Source organism: Sceloporus occidentalis, unplaced genomic scaffold (assembly GCF_023333645.1).
Source record: "Sceloporus occidentalis isolate IW3139 unplaced genomic scaffold, rSceOcc1.0.p SCAF_1, whole genome shotgun sequence".
NCBI classification, from domain to species: Eukaryota; Metazoa; Chordata; class Lepidosauria; order Squamata; family Phrynosomatidae; genus Sceloporus; species Sceloporus occidentalis.
Window position 1 is genome coordinate 136,724,278 of NW_028316981.1, and position 13,981 is coordinate 136,738,258.

The 13,981-nt window shown below is 46.2% G+C and overlaps 1 protein-coding gene across 1 annotated transcript in view; it reads right to left on the bottom strand.

Annotated features, from left to right (window-relative positions):
* Positions 1–13,981, bottom strand: part of LOC149322259 (tether containing UBX domain for GLUT4-like) — a 130,753-nt gene that overhangs the window by 111,070 nt on the left and 5,702 nt on the right. The window contains exon 3 of the mRNA XM_089538108.1: positions 5,257–5,371. Within this exon, the coding sequence (XP_089394234.1) occupies positions 5,257–5,371 (115 nt within the window). The remainder of the gene's footprint in view (positions 1–5,256; positions 5,372–13,981) is intronic.

Below are 13,981 nucleotides of genomic sequence, written 5' to 3' on the forward strand. Positions count from 1 at the left end.
CTGTCTGCTCAATGCTCTCCTCTAGAATCTTTCCTGGCACTGATGTCAGATTGACTGGGTAGTAATTGTTGGAGTCCTCTTTTTTTCTCCTTTTTGAGGATGAGGGTATTTGCTCTCCTCCAATCTGCTAAGACGTCTCCAGGAATTCTGAAAGATTGGCAGTGATTCTGAGATTGCTTCTGCCAGTTCTTTCAACATGCTTGGATGCAGTTCATCTGGTCCTGGAAACCTGCACTCATTTAAAATAGGCTGGTATTCCTGTACAGTGGACCTTTGGTATCTGCTGGAGTTTGGTTCCAGGACCCCCTGTGGATACCAAAATCTGGGGATATTCAAGTCCCATTACATATGATGGCATAGTAAATTGGTGTTCCATATATAAAAGGGCAAAATCAATGTTTGCTTTTGGGAATTTATATATTGTTTGAATATTTTCAAGCTGAGAATGCTTGAATTCACAGATAAACTATCTGTAGGAATGGAGGATCAACTCTACTACCTCTTTCCCTATTCTGTGCTGCATTTCCACTACTGCATCATCAGCTCCATTTTCCTCAACTTGAGTACTGTTTTCTTTTCAGGAAAAGATCAAAGCAAAGAAGGTGTTGAGTACTTCTGCCTTATCTCTGTCTCCTGTTAGCATTTTTGCCATCATCTCCATGCAGTGACTGTACCATTTCCTTGTTCTTCCTTTTGCTACAGACAAACCCAAAAAAGCCCCTTTTATTGTTTTAATCTCTCCAGTAAAGCCAAGGTCATTCTGTGCTTTAGCTTCTCAGGCTTTCTCCCTACACATTCTGGCTTATTTGTTTCAATTCCTCTTTGGTGATCTCCCCTTTTCCCATTTCTTCTACCTATCCCTTTTAAATCTTAGCTCAATTGAAAGTTATTCATCTTGGTTTCTTTAGACACTAGTGCTCAAAGGGGCAGCGGCAAGTCACTCTATTGAGGTGGTCTGTTGCACCCCTTAATGTCCAGAATGTATGTCTGAATGAACCTGACTTCCCCTTTCTGCTGTATATCAAATGCCAGGAGAACATGGTCACTCTCACCCAAGAATCCTGCTACTTCCACCTTTTTAACTATGTCATCTCTGTTGGTTAGGATCAGATCTAAAACAGCTAATTCACTTGTTGCCTCTTCCACCTTCTAGAGAATGAAACTGTATGCAAGGCAAGTGAGGAATTTGTTGGACCTTAAATTTTTTACAGAGTTTGACTTCCAAAAATATCAGGATAACTGAAATCCCCTATTGCTACTATATCTCTCTTTTCTGAATGTGTGGTCATCTACTCCAGGAAGACATTATTCAAGTCCTTGTTTGGCTTAGGGATCTGTAGTACACTCCCCCAATGACATCACTCCTAGCATTATTGTCTTCTCCAATAATCCATGTCTTCTCATTATATGGCCAATGTTCGTCAGCCTCAATTTAATCATTTTGGCTTCTAAGAAGATCTGTAGCTTTATCTGTTCTCAGGACCATCTGTTTGTCTTTTTGGCTGCTAACGATATCCTAAGCCAGTGATGGTGAACCTTTTACAGACTGAGTGCCCAAACTGCAATCCAGGCCCCACTTATTTATTGCAAAGTGCCACGTCCCTCTGGCTTTCTAGTAAGAAACTCTGGCAAACTCTGTGCTAGGACGACAGCATGTGTACCCACAGAGACGGCTCTGAGTGCCACCTCTGGCACGCATGCCATAGGTTCGCCATCACTGTCCTAAGCACTCTTCTCCAGGACCACGTTCCATACGAGGTGGTTTTCCTTCTGTCTGCTTCCTTTACCGTCCAGCTCTCACATCCATACATAGTGATGGGGAATACCACAGCTTGGACGATTCTAACTTTTGTGCTCAGCTGTATATCTTTATTCTTCAGTAGCTTTTCTAGTTCTTTCATAGCTGCTCTTCCTATTCCTAACCATCTTATTTCTTGATTGTAGTCACTACAGCCCTGGTGGCGCAGTGGTTAAATGCCTGTACTGCAGCCATTCACTCAAAACCACAAGGTTGCGAGTTCAAGACCAGCAAAAGGGCCCAAGCTCGACTCAGGCTTGCATCCTTCCGAGGTCGCTAAAATGAGTACCCAGACTGTTGGGGGCAAATTAGCTTACTTGCTGTTCACCGCTATGATCTTTGGAATAGCGGTATATAAATAAAACAAATTATTATTATTATTATTATTCTGATCAATGTTTGATTCTAAGCACAGAAATTCTTTAATTCTATTTCAATATCTTCATCGTTTACACTGAATTTATGTATTTCTTCTGTGGTCATTATTTTTGGGTTTTTTTATGTTCAGCATTAATCCTGCCTTTGCACTTTCAACTTTGACCTTCCTTAGTAACTGTTCCAAATCTGTGCTCTCCTCCACCATTATGTTATCATCTGCATACCTTAGGCTGTTGATATTCCTTCCTCCTATCTTCACTCCTCCTCCTTCTGATTCTAGCTCTGTTTCCCTTATGATATTGTCTGCATATACAGTAGAGTCTCGGTTAACCGACCTTCAGTTATCCGACATTCTGGATTATCCGATGTCCCATGCTTCTTTGTGAGAAGAAGAATGGGACGTCGGATTGGGAACAAAAGTCCCTCACCTCACCTCCCCCCTCCCTCCTTCCTTTCTCCCTTCCCTCCCTCGTTCCCTATATTACCTCCCCTGCTTGGGTCAGGCCTCTCCTTAGCGGCTTCGTTTTCCACTGACTCCCTTCGGCCTGAGGAAAGTGAAGCTGCCAAGGAGAGGCCTGGGGCTGTCCTCCACAGCCGTCAAGTCCTCTCCTTCTCTGCCTCTTTTCCTTTTCCCTTAAAGGGCTCCAAAGAGCCCTTTGGAAGAAAGGGGCGGTCCGGGAAGAGGAGGACCAGGCGCATGCCCAGGCCTTTCCTTCCCTGCCTCCCTTCCCTTCCCCTCAAAGGGCTCCAAAGAGCCCTTTGGAGGAAAGGGGGTCTGGGGAGGACCAGGCACGTGCTCAGGCCTCTTCGTCCCTGCCTCCTTTTCCTCTCCCCCAAAGGACTCCAGGGAGCCCGTTGAGGGAGAGAAAAGGTCCGGGAAGGAGATGCCTGGGCTAATGCCAAAGTCTCTCCCTCCCAGCTTCGCTTTTCTCCCCCCGAACGGACTCTTCAGAGCCCGTTCGGGGGGATGAAATGCCTGGGAAGGAGAGGCCTGGGCCCATGTTGAGGCCTCTCCCTTTGGCTTCACTTTTCAAGGTCAGATAATCCAGAGGATTATCCGACATTTTCAGTTATCCCACTATTGGCCTGCCCGATTATGTCAGATAACCAAGACTCTACTGTAAGCTGAACAAGTATGGTGATAGAATGCAGCCTTGCCTGACCACTTTGCCTATTGGGAAGCACTCTGTTTTTCTAAATTCAGTTCTGGCAGTGGTCTGTTGTCCTTGGTATAGATTTTTCATCAATAATATCAAATGTGATGGCACTCCCATGCCTTTCAAGTGTTTCCATAACTTTCCATGATCTATACAGTTGAATGCTTTGCAGAATTAACTTGTATATGCACACATATTTAACAGGAAAACTGTATACAAATTTACTCAAGAACAAGTTCCAACAAGTCCAATAAAACATACTCTGAGGTAAATGTGCATGGGATTACAGCCTTCTATTTGTTTTGCCATTTTGGAGGGCTACATTGGAAATACTTCCTGTTAAAGTCAATATAATAGGAATGCTTCAAATTAATTCCAACTAACAAAGATGTAAGGAGTCATGTAATACAAATGTTTCTTGTAATAACAACACTGGGCTGGATTGAGGATGAAGCACAAGTAATGGGGCTATCAAATGACAACTTCCCACCTGCTCCACCCCACCACAGTCCCATACCCAACTGAAAATGCTACCCCAAGACTCATGTAACCTTTCTAAATGAGGTGTGATGTGGCACAGAGGCTGTAAGGAAGGCTGGGATCCTGCCTGTAGGCAATACCTCTGCCCCATCCCATTATACATGGATCTTCATCCTCCCTCCAAGGCATACATACCCCATTTAGCACTGCTCCCAACCTTTAGTGGAACTTTTGTTAGGAAGGGGAGGCTGACATAGAGAGGAAGGGCAGGGAAGTTAGATTCGATGAGCATTATGATGTGCACTTAAAATTGGATCCATCTATTTTTTGTCTTAATTTGAATTCCTATTTCCATCCCCTGCTCAAAGTATAACGGAAAGATTAGAAAACCCAGTAGATACAGATGTAGCCATAGAAAATTTAGATGTAAAAGAAACAACTATATAAAAGTACCCAATACTTTGGGAAGCAAAACTTCAAACACAGAGAATAATATTTATATGATCTGAAGAGAAACCAGAGTATTTCTATCATTCTTTTAAATTCTCCTGTAATTCGGCACACGGTAGTGAGTTTTATCCCATTTTAGATTTCTCGTTGATGTGTATGAACATCATGATCAAATTATGTCTATATGAATATTTGGTCATTATTGTAGTCTATCTTTGTATTGGCTGTATGCCGTAATAAATTTTGTATAGAATAATATTTATAGAATAAAATAACTGAATGAGATCAGTAGTGCTTCCTAGGTAACGGAAGGTTAAAATTAGACATAACCCTACTGGATATGTTATGGCCTCCAATGATCACATGCTTTCATAAGTTATAGAGCTCTCCCCTTTTTAAATGCTTTTGGCAAGAAATCAGTCATGGAATAAATTATGTAACTAATTTGCCAAAAAATCTTTATTCCAACAGCTCATTTAGGCTACATTCCTAAACATCACAAGTGGATTCTCCTCCAAGTACTGGTAAGAGCCTAATATTGATGGCCTGGATATCTAAAGTTCTTCCAAACTAACATATGGTAGCAAACAATATTTTAGGCAGCAGTACATGAAACTTTTATGTGCATTTAAATCAGCTGATAATGTCTTGCAGGATATTAGAATGTTACCTTAAAGAACTAAGGTCCAACAACAGAACCCTCTCCATTAATTTTTTTCTTGTTTTCTGAGCCATTCGATTTCATATTATAAAAATAGAGATGGAAGTAGGGTTAGAAGGTGTGGCAATTGCAATATGGCCTGTATCCTGATGGATTTCCTTACACAGTTTTTAAAGAAATAAAATACTTTAACAATTCACATACACACAAACCTCTTCCATTATGTTTCCTATGAAAGAGGAACAATATGACTTTCTCTTCAATAAGCAACTGCAAAGATCTTGGCCAGAATGTGAGCTATAATCATATGATAAAAGTAAAAAAGAACATACTGTGGTTTCAGTTCCTGCTCTATTACGAGAGATCGGCACCATCTCCAGTTTGGCATTGTTGGGCAGGTTGGCAAATCTCCACTGAAGAGAAAGATCCAGCACAGTCCTCTGAAATCTACAAAACAAACACAATAGCAACTTTTTTATCCAGAGGCTGCATCAAATAATTTATCAATGCATTATTTCAAACAAAAATAGATTCTGTCAGTAATGACCATGGAATGCCAGGCTATTCTTCTAAGAAGCAGACTATTAAATAGAAGTTTTGTGTAGTGGTCATAAGTTCATTACAGGCTCTGGTAAGAAAAATGGAAAAGAACTCTGTCCAAGACCTCACAGAGTTGCTATCAGTCCAAGGAGAGAAGGTACTGAGCAAGAAATTTTAATTTTAGGAAAGGAAAGCATCAAGGCCAATCAAGAGCAGAATACAGTGCGTCCTTGGTATACGCGGGGGATCCGTTCCGGACCCCCCCGCGTATACCAAATTCCGCGTATGCTCAAGTCCCGTTGTCCCCAATGGCGGCGCGCGTGCACGCACGCCGCCATTGGGGACAACTTCCCTCCCTCCCCTCTCCTCCCCCCAACTCTTTCCTTCCTTCCCTCCCTCCCTCCTTACTTACCTTTTCGTCGCCGGGGGCCCCGTCGCTGCTGCTGCCGCCGCCGCCGCCTCAGCCGGAGCCGGGGGGAAGGCCGGGTGGGGGTTTTGGAGGCCAAGAAGCCTCCAGCCTGCCACCCGGCCCTTCTGTGGTGGCGGCGGCGGCGGCAGCGGAGCACCAGCGCCAGAGGCCTCTTCGGCCCCCACTCCGCCGCCGCCACCGCCAGCACCTCTCTGCAAGGGCCAGGGGGTGGGCTGGAGGCCTCTTGGTCTCCAGTCCGCCACTCGGCCCCTGCATCGAGGTGCAGGCGCCGGCGGAGTGGGGGCCGAAGAGGCCCCAGGCGCTCGGCCTCCTCCTCCTCCTCCTCGCCGTGGCGCCACTACGGCTGACGGGGGAAAGGCCAGGCGCTGCTCCTGGAGTCCTCCAGGAGCAGAGCCCGGCCTTTCCCCGGTCAGCCGTGGCGACGGAGGGGAGGCCTCTGGCGCTGGTCCTCCAGCGCCAGAGGCCTTCCCTCCGCGGCTACAGCCAGGGGAAAGGCCGGGCTCTGCTCCTGGAGGACTCCAGGAGCAGCGCCCGGCCTTTCCCCCGTCAGCCGTGGCGGCGCCGCGGCGAGGAGCAGGAGGCCGAGCGCCTGGAGGGAGGGAGGGAGGGAAGGAAGGAAAGAGTTGGGGGGAAGAGAGGGGAGGGAGGGAAGTTGTCCCCAATGGCGGCGTGCGTGCACGCGCGCCGCCATTGGGGACAAAATCCCCGGATTTGCCATGCGCGTATGCTTAAATCCGCGCATGGCAAATCCGCATATAAGGAGGACCTACTGTACATGTTTTTTGCTTCACAAAGAATCAGTACAAGAACTAAGATCTGCTTATGGAGAACATAGGCTTTATATGAGCTCAGCCTCCCCAACACTTACTTAACTATTTAAAAACAAGCACACTACCCTCTTCAAGGGTTGATTATGCTGCCTCTGCCTCACCTTCGTCAGGCAATCAGACCTTCCAAAGTTCATTGTAAACTCAAAAATCCCAGTGTCCCCCGGAATTCAGGCAATGAGCAGAGACTTTCTGGGAAAAGGAAGCAATTCCAATGCATCATATAAAGTCAGAGACAAAATCCTGCCTCTCTCCCACACCCTCTGTTTGTGCCAGAGGACTTCTGTGAAAAGGGCAACAGAAACAACCCCATGATACACCATTGACCGTTACTCATTAAAAAAACTTAAAAATATAAAATCGTCTTTAAATGTTATCACTGTATACAGGGGCCTAGTAAAGACTGTGGCTGCATCTGTGCTACAGAAATAATACAGTCTGATGCCACTTTAACTGTCATGGCTCCATGTTATAGAATTCTGGGATTTGTAGTCAGTTGTAGTACCAGAGCGGTCTGAAGGAGAAGTCTAAATATCTCACAAAACTACAGATCCCAGAATCCCACATCATTGAGCCATGACAGTAAAAGTGATGTCAAACTGCATTATTTCTGCAGTGCATACAGCACCTCTGTAGACTGCTTCTAAGCAAGGCTTTCAGTTGTGCATTTGCCCTGCTTAAGACAACCTCTTCCATTTTCAATCTTTCTGTGTTTCTCTCTGCTTGAGCTACTCCCCCCCCCCCCCGCCCCATTAAAACCTTGGCCTCATTCCTACTTAAACATAAATTGCTTTATGATCCAAATCAATGGACCGGTTCTGTAGCAGAGCATGGTTCACACTACATTTGCCCAGATCACATGCTGTAAAACAAAACAAAATCACCCACTTGTAGTTCACATTGCCAAATGAATCGGTTCAATTTGAAGCATTTTCAGGATATTTTTCCACCTGTAATCACTGCAATCGCATTTACATACTTCCGGTGCTGGGCCAAGAGATAGGGGGATGTCTGAAGGGTGGGCGGGCACAGGTTGTTAAATTCTGCTTCCCCACCAGCGACCCTTTACTATGTCATAGTAAATCGATTCCGATCTGCATCTCATTCACACTGACACTGAATCGATTCGTGAATTTAATTTCTGAAATTGATTCTGAGCCACATCTGGTTCACACTTTTGCAGAACTGATTTTTCAAAAAAGACGTGGAAAAAAATCAATGTCAAAAAGGCACGAGTTAAATGGATCTAGCACATGGCCCCCCTCTCTGAATCGCTTCTGCAATTTGGTTCAAGTGTGAACCAGGTCATTTAAAGCGCTTCAAAACGATTTGCAAACCAAATTAAAACGTAGTGGGAATGAGGCCCTTGTTAAAAAGAAAAAGACTGCACAATGTCTCTTAACTGATAGTACTAGAAGCCATCAATGTAGAAGCCCCTAGAAATACAAAGCAAGCAATCAGTGGACATAGAACCAAAGCGTCCAGCAATCAGAGATTTGGAGACAAGTTAGGCATAAAAGTTCATTTCTCCATCACCATGGACATTAGCCATTGATGAACATCTCTTCCTAAAATGTGTTTAACTAGGAATGGAAATTACACTGTTACCATATATGGAACAAGAAATGCCAGCTGTCCAAGTTCAAGAAAAGAAGAGACAGTAGGGATCATATTGCAAACATAGGACTGTTCCGCACGGGCGTAATAGTACGGACTGGGTCCGTATTAGGGTTAGAAAGGGGTGTCCCTTCCGGATGCCCCTAACCCTAGTACAGATCGAGTCCGTACAAAATGGCGGCGCCCATTCCACACAGGGGCCGCCATGACTATGTCACCACCGCGCCGCCTCCAAACGAGGCGGCGCGGTTGTGACGTCGTCGCGCCGCGTGAGGACGCCTAGAGTGCCCTTTCCGCAGTGCAAGAAGGAGCTCCGAAACGGAGCTCCTTGTGCGGTTTGCGTCGCTGGCCCCTTTCTCCTCCTCCCCGCCACCATTGGGTGTCCTTGGGGCATGAAGCCCCAAGGACACCCATTTCCAGGCCGCTGGGAAGCGGCCTTTTGCCACTTCCCCGCAGCCTGGAAAGCAGCGGATCGGGGCCTCAGATGCTGCCGTTCTGGCAGCTGAGGCCCCGATACAGCGGGGAAAGGGCCTGTTACAGGCCGCCCCAAAGGGGTGATCTGTAAAGCACCTTACACTGCATAAAGCCCCAAGGACACCCATTTCCAGGCCGCTAGGAAGCGGCCTTTTGCCACTTCCCCGCAGCCTGGAAAGCAGCGGATCGGGGCCTCAGATGCTGCCGTTCTGGCAGCTGAGGCCCCGATACAGCGGGGAAAGGGCCAGTTACAGGCCGCCCCAAAGGGGTGATCTGTAAAGCACCTTACACTGCATAAAGCCCCAAGGACACCCATTTCCAGGCCGCTGGGAAGCGGCCTTTTGCCACTTCCCCACAGCCTGGAAAGCAGCGGATCGGGGCCTCAGATGCTGCCGTTCTGGCAGCTGAGGCCCCGATACAGCGGGGAAAGGGCCAGTTACAGGCCGCCCCAAAGGGGTGATCTGTAAAGCACCTTACACTGCATAAAGGTGCACACCAAAGAATTTCAAAAGAAAATCCGCCTGTGCTTTATAGACAATAGCAAAACCTTTGACTGTGTAGCAAACTAGCGATATGGGGAACTTTACCTGCCCCAAGTGCAAGTTGGTAGCCCTCTTAGAAGAGAAAGTACAGCAGCTGGAGGCCAGGTCGCTACACTTCAGCAGCATAGGGAGCAAGAGGTTTTCCTGACCAGAACGGACCAGATGGTCCTGGACAGGAAACACACAGAGGAAGTTGCTGGGGAGGAGGAGGTCACTTCACACACAACAGAAGTAGATAGTTGGAGGAATGTCACACACAGAAGTAGGGAAACCAGGGAACATTCTGTAAGCTTACAGCTACAGAATTGATTTCAATCTCTCTCTACTATCAGGGATGATGAGGAACAGCAGCAGGGACAGACGTCAGGGACAGAGCAGGGGACCCAGAGAGCTCCACCAAAGGGAACAGCCACCGCTAAGCTTCGGAGGAGGCGTGTGGTGGTCGTGGGGGACTCCTTGCTCAGAGGCACTGAACCAGTGGTTTGTGGGCCTGACAAGATGTCTCGGGAGGTGTGCTGTCTCCCTGGGGCAAAGATCCGTGATGTGACAGAGAGGCTGACAAGACTTGTCAAGCCTACTGACCATTACCCCTTTCTTTTGGTTCATGTGGGAACCAATGATACTGCAAGGCATAGCCTTCAGAATATCATAAGGGATTATGAGGCTTTGGGTAGGAAGTTAAAAGAGGTGGATGCACAGGTTGTCATCTCCTCTCTTCTCCCAGTGGAAGGGCATGGTCCAGGAAGGGAGAAGAAAACAGCGGATGTAAACAACTGGCTCCGCAGAACGATTTGGATTCTTGGATCATGGGCTGCGGTTCCATGAGGAGGGACTTCTGGCAAGGGATGGGTTGCATCTCACACCAGTTGGCAAAAACGTCTTTGCTAATAGTCTCAAAAATTTGATCAGGAGGGCTTTAAACTGAGATATGTAGGGGAGGGAGACAGTATTCTGGAAGGCAAAAAGGCTGGAGAAAATAGTCAAACTGTCATAGAGGAAACAAGGCAAACAGTGCAAGGACCCAACAGTTGGAGGCAAAAATGTTTGCACAGGCAGCAAGTAAAGGGAACACATGGTCTTAAATGTCTCTACACTAATGCACAGAACATGGGAAATAAGCAAGATGAACTCGAAATCCTAGTGCAACAAAGCAAATATGATATAACTGGCCTCACTGAAACCTGGTGGGATGAGCCTCATAATTAGAATGTAGAAATAGAAGGATATAACCTTTTTAAGAGAAACAGGCCAAACAGAAAAGGAGGAGGAATAGCCCTATATGTCAGGGACATTTACACCAGTGAAGAGATCCAGGACATCAATCCTGGAAGCCAGGTGGAGAGCATCTGGATAAAAATTAAAGGGCAGGGAAACAACAAGGATGTTATGGTGGGAGTCTACAACAGACCCCCAAGTCAGGAGGAATTGGATGATGCCTTTCTAGAACAGATGACCACACACTCAGAAAGGAGAGATGTAGTAGTGATGGATGACTTCAACTACTCTGATATTTGTTGGAAGTCAAACTCAGCCAAATCCTCAAGGTCTAGCAAATTCCTCACTTGCCTGGAAGACAATTTCATTGTCCAAAAGGCGGAAGAGGCAACAAGGGGGTCAGCTATTTTAGATCTGATCCTAACCAACAAGGATGATTTGGTTAATGAAGTGCAAGTGGTGGGATCATTAGGTGGAAGTGACCATGTTCTCCTGGAGTTTGTTATACAGTGGAAAGGAGAAGCCAGGCATAGTCAGACACGCATTCTAGACTTTAGGAAAGCTGATTTCAGTAAACTTAGAGAAATACTGGGGGTGATCCCATGGTCAGGAATACTAAAAGAGAAGGGAGTTCAAGATGGATGGGAGTTTCTCAAAAGGGAGATACTGAAGGCACAAATTAAAACAGTTCCAGTGAGGAAGAAAAATGGGAGGTGTTGCAAGAATCCAGGATGGATGACCAAGGAACTTTCAACTCAGCTAAATTTTAAACGGAACATGTATAAGAAATGGAAAAATGGGGAAATCACGAAAAAGGAATTCAAACAAATAGCTAGCATGTGTAGAGATAAGTTCAGAAAAGCTAAAGCACAGAATGAACTCAGGCTTGCTAGAGAGGTTAAGAACAACAAAAAGGGCTATTATGGATATGTCCGCAGCAAAAGGAAGAAGAAGGAAACAGTAGGGCCACTGCGTGGAGAAGATGGCAAAATGCTAACAGAAGACAGAGAAAAGGCAGAATTACTCAGCACTTTCTTTGCCTCAGTCTTCTCAGAAAAGACAAAAGGTGCTCAACCTGAGGATAATGGAGCAGAGGACAGAATAGGGGAATTTCAGCACAAAGTAAGTAAAGAGATAGTACAGGAATACCTGTTTAACCTAAATGAATTTAAGTCTCCAGGACCATATGAACTACATCCAAGGGTATTAAAAGAACTGGCAAATGTAATATCGGAGCCATTGGCAATAATTTTTGAAAACTCCTGGAGAACAGGAGAAGTCCCAGCAGACTGGAGGAGGGCAAACGTTGTCCCCATCTTCAAAAAGGGAAAAAAAGAGGATCCAAACAATTATCGTCCAGTTAGTCTGACATCAATACCAGGAAAGATTCTGGAGCAGATCATTAAAAAGAGTGTCTGTGAACATCTAGAAAGCAATGCCATAATAACAAAAAGTCAGCACGGGTTTCAGAGAAAGAAGTCATGCCAGACAAATCTAATCTCATTCTTTGATAAAGTTACCACCTTGTTAGATGAAGGGAATGCTGTGGATATAATATATCTTGATTTCAGTAAGGCCTTTGACAAAGTTCCCCATTGTCCGGGATTGCTGCCAGCAATCTCTGACTTATGCTGATACGTGTAGGCAAAACAAACCTTGTGGAGAAGCAGTCAAAGAGCAAGCCGAGGAAACAAGCCGGTGTCGGGGTTGCAGAAAGTCAAGCGTGCCGAAAGACGAGCCGAGGTCAGGAAGCCAGAAAGCAGCGTGGTCAAAACAGTCCGAGGTCACAATAGCCAAGAGATAACAAAGGTCCGGTCCGAGGTCAAGGTAGCAAGGAAGCAAGGTAACAAGATGTCTGGAGCTAGAGCGACAGCAATCACACCAAGGGCTCATGCAATAAACTCTAGCAACAAACTCAAGCCTCTCTTCCACTTAAATCAGGGAAGCTCTCCCTCGAGCCACCTGAGGCTGATTTGCTAACTGTCTTTCTGCAATCCTCCTGGATCTGCGCCTGCAAGCACTCTCGGCCCTTCTCTCTTGATAGGAAGGCACCTGCAGGCAAGCTTCGTCTCCAGACTCACCACTAGGCTGTGGTACCGAAGGAAGCCTCTCTGTGGCACTAGGACCTGGTTGAATCTCCTCCTCTGGGACTGGAGGATCACAGCTGGGACCTGGCAGGGCAGGAACAGCACCTGGCGTTGCCTCAATCAGCCCTTGCTCTGGAGGAGGCTCATCCTCCTCCTCATCCTCCGAGAGCTGATCTTGGCTGGCCATGACACCCATGACATTCTTGCAAACAAGCTTGTAAAATATGGGATAGACAAGGCAACTGTTGCGTGGATTTGTAATTGGTTGACCAGACGAACCCAAAGGGTGCTCAACAATGGCACCTTTTCACCCTGGAGAGAAGTGACCAGTGGGGTCCCACAGGGCTCTGTCCTGGGCCCAGTACTGTTCAACACCTTTATAAATTACTTGGAGGAAAAATTGGGGGAATACTTATCAAATTTGCAGATGACACCAAATTAGGAGGAATAGCTAATACTCCAGAGGACAGGATCAAAATTCAAAATGACCTGAATAGACTAGAAAGCTGGGCCAAAGCTAACAAAATGAATTTCAACACAGAGAAATGTAAGGTACTGCACTTAGGGCGAAAAAATGAAATGCACAGATATAGGATGGGGGACACCTGGCTTAAGGAGACAACATGTGAAAGGGATCTAGGAATCCAAGTAGACCACAAGTTGAACATGAGTCAACAGTGCGATGCGGCAGCTAACAAGGCCAATGCGATTTTAGGCTGCATCAATAGAAGTATAGTGTCTAGATCAAGGGAAGTAATAGTGCTACTATATTCTGCTCTGGTCAGGCCCCACCTGGAATATTGTGTCCAGTTCTGGGTGCCACAATTCAAAAAGGACATTGAGAAACTGGAGCATGTCCAAAGGAGAGCGATTAAAATGGTGAATGGTCTGGAAACCATGCCCTATGAGGAACAACTTAGGGAGCTGGGTATGTTTAGTCTGGAGAAAAGAAGGTTAAGAGGTGATATGATAGCCCTGTTTAAATATTTTAAGGGATGTCATATTGAGGAGGGAACAAGCTTGTTTTCTGCTGCTCCAGAGACTAAGGCCCGGAGCAATGGATGCAAGCTGCAGGAAAAGAGATTTCACCTCAACATTAGGAGGAACTTCCTGACGGTAAGGGCTGTTCGACAGTGGAACACACTTCCTCGAAGTGTAGTGGAGTCTCCCTCCTTGGAGGTCTTCAAACGGAGGCTGGATGGCCATCTGTCGAGGATGCTTTGATCTGGATTTCCTGCATGGCAGGGGGTTGGACTGGATGGCCCTTGCGGTCTCTTCCAACTCTATGATTCTAAACTACAGATCACCCTTTACAAAATGGGTAT